The following is a 6,074-nucleotide window of genomic DNA, read 5'->3' as shown; positions in this document are numbered from 1 at the left end:
TTTAAATTTTTATTTTTAACATGGTTAAAACCAAATTTATCCCTATTTTTATGAGTTTTTTTTAATTTTTGGACCCTTACCAAGTTAATCCATTAACACAACATTGATAGAAATGAGTGACAATATTTCTTGAATTGTAAAGCACCTCTAAACACACCAAAAATAAAAATGATTGAGTTCAAAGTTTCTTTTGGATATTTAAATTTTTGTTTTTAATATGTTCATTTATCCCTATTTTTATAAGTTTTTTTTTTTTTTTTTGGGACCTTTGCCGATTTAATCCATTAACCCAACACTGTTAGAAATGAGTGACCACAATATTTCTTGAATTGTAAAGCACCTCTAAACACACACCAAAAATAAAAATAATTGATTTCAATTCAAAGTTTCCTTTGGATGTTTAATTTTTTGTTTTTAATATGGTTAATAAGAATGTTAGAGAAACGTAAGTTAAGTTTAGGAGCAAAGAAAGCATCATAACCGCAATCATATTCTTCATTGATTTAAAAGGGTTAAATGGTTGAATTGAGAAGTTATCAAAGATGGGCCTTGTGGCCAACAAAGTCATAAGTCATTGTTGTGACACTGGACAACAAAGTCATACGTCATTGTGGTGACACTGCACAAGAATATCTGCAAGAAAGTAGGTTTTAACATTCCATAAACAATCTTTTTAGGTCATCCCATTTCTTACAACCGAACAATTTCAATATATATAACATGGTTAGAAAACACGCAAAATTTTTAATACATACAAGGAGATTCCACCATCGTGTGCTTTTGAATCTATGGACATTACACCATCAGGTAATCCTGAATATATGGATTATGGGCAAGCATTCTCAACTGCACAACCTTTGCACAGTTCCCGACACATTTGAGGTTGCTTATCACCTTCAGATACTTCTGTTTCTTTACAGAACATTTGAGGTTGCTTGTCACCTTCAGATGCTTCTGTTTTTGTACAGACTATTCCATGTATAATAAACTTTACATCATTCTGTACATACTATTCCATGTATAATAAACTTTACATCTTCACATGGATGACATATATTGAAGTAACAACTTACCCTTAAATACATGAACAATGTACTTTTAGAAAAGCATGATGAAATTATTCCCAAGCTTGGAAAACCAAGTTCAATCATCAAGCCAGTCCAAACTAAAGATCTCTTGAACCTCATCAATGGTGAGGTTATGAAGGGTAGATGCTTTGATGGACAACCATGCTTCACACTGCTTGTCACTATCAGATATGACTACACGTTTTAAAGATCTTGGTATTACTGTAGGGAATACTGAACACTCCCTCATGTCCAACGATTCTAACTTTGATAGCTGATCAAATTCAGTGGGAAGGTCCTGCAAACTTCTGCAATGTGAAATATCTAAATATTCTAGTTGCCCAAGTTTGCAAATGGAAGATGGCAGCCTCGACAGGCTTGGACAGGCAGACAATCTCAGCACCCGAAGTGACTTTAACCATCCCATATCATCAGGTAAGTTTTGGATAAAATGACAATTAGTAACAGACAACCTCTGGAGGGAAGTTAAATTGCATAGTTTGACTGGCAATTCCCCCAAATCACTGCAGTGATCGAAATTAATTTCCATAATGTTTGGAAAGTTAAAGGGCTCAAGTTCCATATCCATTAGAGTGTTATTCCCAAGGCCCTCACATAAGCACACGGACAACTTTTCCAACTTCTCACAGGACCTACAGTTCTCATACAGAGGAGAAGTAATAATCACCTTATGAAGAAACAGAGACCTAATTTGAACAGGTGAAGAAAATCTTGGCAGCCCACTAATATTTGCACGCATGGAACTGTAATTGTATACTATAAGAACTTTCAGTTTTGGCGTCCTATTTAAAAATGTTGGAAGACAGTATTGATTTGCGGAAAAGAATAACGCCAAAGCTTCCACCTCAGGAAAATCAATTTGACTCCAATCTTGTTCTTGCATTGCACCTACAAGGGTCCCAGAAAGATAAAACTCAATGTATGATGCTGATCAAAATGCTTATCAAACACCTTAGTAAACTTGGAAAATTAGTAAATTGAATTCATAATTATTCAATGTTTCATATGGAAAGGGAAAGAAAGCAGGTTTCATGAGCAGACATACCTGTGTAAATTGAAACAAACTGAGTGCGAGATGCCTGATCTTTGAGAGTAGTTAACCATTCTGTGGGAATTTTATCCTCTTTGGAAGGCATGAAGAGCCTCTTAGGAGTGATAATGTTATCCTGGCTTGCCAGGTACAAGGCTAAATCTCGCATTACATCATGTTGAGAAAAGCAGAGCTCAGCAGCACAGCTGAAATTGATGGCCCCACTCCTAACCCATTAAAACCTTGTGTTAACCAAACCAATCATGGTATCTCAAAAGCCCCCTTTTATCTCTAGTTTGATACTAACATATATATTTATCTTACTCTCCTCATTCTCTTTCTAAAAATAAATCTTGTACACAATTTAGATTATAAACTTAGATTATGTTTATAAGCCTCAAGTTTCTAGGATGTTCATGATTTATCGAAGATGCCAAAGCCCAAAAGCATAATAATTAAAGTTAAGAAGCATACATGAAGAGGCCGAAGCAATAATCAAAACAAATTCATACGCAGCAGTTGAAGTAAACAGGTTCCATAGTACATACCCTGGATAGCCCGTGAGATTCAGGAGATTTCGACTTGCAAGTTCTAGCAAGACGTCCAAAGCATCTGTCCATTCCATCTGGCAAACATATACCCAAATGTCTAATAATGTTTCCACGCTGAACTTTCTACCTTTGGGAAAAGCCCCCAAATCCAAAAAGCACTGTTTATGTTTACCATCAAGCACATCTATACTCGTTTCCAAGCATTTAAGAAGACTCTCCTTGTGATATTCTGATATAGATTCTGATTTTGAAAGTTTTCTCTGAGCATTGCTCCAAATTGGCCTAGGCTTACCGCGCAATGAGCTTCCAATGGCCTTGAGGGCAAGTGGTAAGCCCTTACACTCTGCTGCAACCTATAACTATAATGTTAGTTAAACTGTGCTAGTTGTCTGCATAAATCATGACTCTAAAACACTTGCTGGAGCTACATTAAAGGCATTTATCTTTAGGTCGTAAATTTGGGTATTGATTGCAAAATTGGCATTTAGGTAAAAGATGAGTAAGATGGAGAAAACGTTAAGGCATATGAGATAATGGAGAGTATGTATAATTCATACCTGTCTAACCAGAACCTCATTTTCTGTTGTCGGAATCGATGTCTCATCAAAGGCCCAGAAGCAGAAAAGAGACAGGGCATTAGCATCCTCCAACAGAGGCATCTTATACAAACGAGTACTACCTGTAATTCTAATGGTGGAATCTTGTCTGGTTGTGATAATTGTCTTGTATCCTTTTGCTTCAAACAACAAGTATTCCAGAGTTGATGTCGACCAGACATCATCCAAAACCACCAAAGTCGGCCGATATATTCTTAACCTAAGTTTTTTCTGCAATTGGTCATGTGCGTCCTCTATGCTCTGGAATTCAGGCACTCGGCCACCAATTATCTTCTCCCACATCGTCTCTAAGAGGCCTTTTACATTTGGATTAGATCGTTTCACTGGAACGAGAACTATATTGCTGAAAGATTGGAAAGAGAATAAACATTACAAACTAAGGCCATGACAACATAATATGGATGTCTGGATAACAGATTTAGGAAGACTGGAAATGTGGTTACCTTTGACTAGGTTATCTTTGCAAAGGGCTGATGCCAGGGTGCTTTTGCCGCTCCCACCCATCCCTGTTATTCCAAGGCGATCAACGTCATCCTGCAATATAATTTGTTTGACGGCATTGATACAAGTCTCTAACCCAACTACAAAATCTGACATATCCGGGACTTCCTGGAAGGTGGAGCTGACGGGCTGTTCAGCGATTTTAGCCACCTCGAATTGTTTGCGAAGATCATTGACGGCTGCACTTAGATTCTCCAAACGACCGGCAATTTTGGGCGAACCTTGAATTTCAATCAAATCTTTGATTTTCTCCTGAAACTCTCGAACCCTCTTTCCATATTGCCACTTTCTGTATACATTACAGACGTGTAAATTGTCTCCTTCGTCCACAAGGCTTAAGCCATCTTGCAGGACAGCTTCCAATTCTCTGAACTGGCTGTATCTTGATGAATCTGAATTGGAAATAACCTCGACATCATCAATGTCGCGCTTTAACGACTGAAGCTTGTTCTTCAGCTCTTTTGCTGGAATTGACAGGGTTCCATACGCTGACAGGTGGTCAACATGCAAATATCTCTATGAACAAATGTCTAAATTAGGTGCTGGCTTAACGTGGAACAGGCCTCAGAAAGAACTTAGGATAAGATGATATTGCAAACTTTGCTTCCACAGCCTACCACAGCATACTTTGGATAAGATGAGATTGCCTCAATATTTTTGCATCGGGCAACGTGAAGGCTGCAATAAGACCTCAATCGTTTGCCGAACCAAAAACTTTGGGTAAAATTTTGTTGAATAAAATTGGGAGCATCAAACTTAGGTTAAAATGTGAAAACACCGAAAAAAAACCGGTCAAAGTATCAAGTAATGGTAGGTCAACGATCGATCGATCGCTATTAGTCCCAGGCAGAGACTAATAAGGCTCTAGTTCAGTAATCCGAGATAAGACTTCGTGAACTAAGGCAGCGAAAGGCTTGAAGGGGCCGGACTCGCTCTCCATCTCACCTATCTACCTACCTACCACTCATCATTAATAGGCGACCCTGAGCTCTTCTGTCCCATCTACGTGGTAAGTCAAGGTTACTAAGCACGAACCGAAAAATACTGGGCTACAAACGTGCGTGAAGGAAGTAGTGGAGGGAACGAATGTTGAACACGTATGTGAACGATCTTACTGGAAAACAAGTAGCCTTAGATAGTATAAAATTTGTGAATGTCATTACCACTGAGGGTGAAGGGAAGAGCACCCACAGGGGAGAAACCAATGCATTTCCATTCAAGGGCAAGGAGAACTTTCATCCTCAACAACTTCTCCCAACCTGCGATTATATTTACACCGAAGGTGTCCTTATTGAATCAGTTCCATCGTCTACCTTTCCATTTTCCACCGTTGGATCTGTCAAAGTTTTTACCGTTGGATTGGATTGGTCAAAGTTTTTCACTGTTCGTGCCGTTCGAGAAATTTGGGTCTGGCGAAACGCGATTTGCAGAGGAAGGTCAGGCATTATAAAATACTCCTCGTCGGTTTTGACCTCGAGATGTGGCATGTGCGTCCACAGGGAATTGTCTACGTAGGCCCCGAATGCACTGGATGTGTGGAAAACGGCTCTGGGGATTGCGAGTTTGGCAGAGATTTTCTGAGTCCAGCCGAGGTAGAAGTCGCTAATGATGCACACAGGGCATGGCTTCTGCTGTTGGATCCACTGCTCGATTGGCTCTGCTAATAATCGAAACGAGTAGACGAGAAGAGGGACGGATTTCCGGGGAATATATTCTTGCAGTTCCTTTTGATCCGATGGGAGGGGGATGTACAAAGGCCGAATGTCCAGGGACTCTGTTTTTGCTCGCTGTAAGAAATGTTGCAGGGGAGGGGAATGAGAACGCGTTGTGAGAATCGTGACAGAGATTCCATGGAATGCCAGTCGATAGGAAAATTCGAGAAATGGAATCAATTGGTTCTTTTCAGGGAATGGAATGGCCAGCACATGGGGATATTTCCTGCTACTGGCTGTAACGGCAGACGCCATATATCTCTGCTATAGTTCGATGGCTGGAAATTTACACACAGCACCGAAATGTGGATTCACTAGATTACAGACATTCCTTTCTTCTATATGTAAATCGAATTCCGTCTTTCATTTGATTAGCAGGTTGCGTGTTTTGCTTTGGGATAAAAAAATTCAGTGGAGTGGGGCATCTTCTTTGAAGATTTTCTGAAGCGGTAGTGTATTTAATTGTTTTTTTATTTTGGATGTTTTTGGGTCAAACTTATAATGGGTGAAAATTTAAAAATAATTGGTTTGGGATGATTTTTATAAAATTTCGCTATGGAGTGGGGTCTTACTTT

The 6,074-nt window shown here is 39.2% G+C and overlaps 2 protein-coding genes across 2 annotated transcripts; both read right to left on the bottom strand.

Moving 5' to 3' along the window:
* Positions 1 to 1,143: 1,143 nt before the first annotated feature.
* On the bottom strand, positions 1,144 to 4,789 carry LOC149244085 (putative disease resistance protein At5g47280). The gene is made up of 7 exons (XM_089371415.1): positions 4,749 to 4,789; positions 4,405 to 4,465; positions 3,715 to 4,303; positions 3,227 to 3,621; positions 2,667 to 3,022; positions 2,134 to 2,345; positions 1,144 to 1,976 (listed from the first exon to the last, which is right to left on the bottom strand). Exons 1-7 carry the CDS (start codon positions 4,787 to 4,789, stop codon positions 1,144 to 1,146), a joined length of 2,487 nt encoding a protein of 828 aa, XP_089227541.1.
* A 269-nt stretch (positions 4,790 to 5,058) lies between these two features.
* LOC149244084 (flavonol 3-O-glucosyltransferase UGT89B1-like) lies at positions 5,059 to 5,754 on the bottom strand. Its single transcript, XM_089371414.1, has one exon. It carries the CDS (start codon positions 5,752 to 5,754, stop codon positions 5,059 to 5,061), a length of 696 nt encoding a protein of 231 aa, XP_089227540.1.
* Between the last annotated feature and the right edge of the window lie 320 nt (positions 5,755 to 6,074).

This window comes from Pinus tabuliformis, chromosome 8, assembly GCF_031772625.1.
Source record: "Pinus tabuliformis cultivar Carrire ecotype Pingquan chromosome 8, CPIR1, whole genome shotgun sequence".
In the NCBI taxonomy this organism is placed as follows: domain Eukaryota; kingdom Viridiplantae; phylum Streptophyta; class Pinopsida; order Pinales; family Pinaceae; genus Pinus; species Pinus tabuliformis.
Note: the sequence above shows the minus strand (reverse complement) of the source record. Positions and strands in the feature narration are given on the sequence as shown.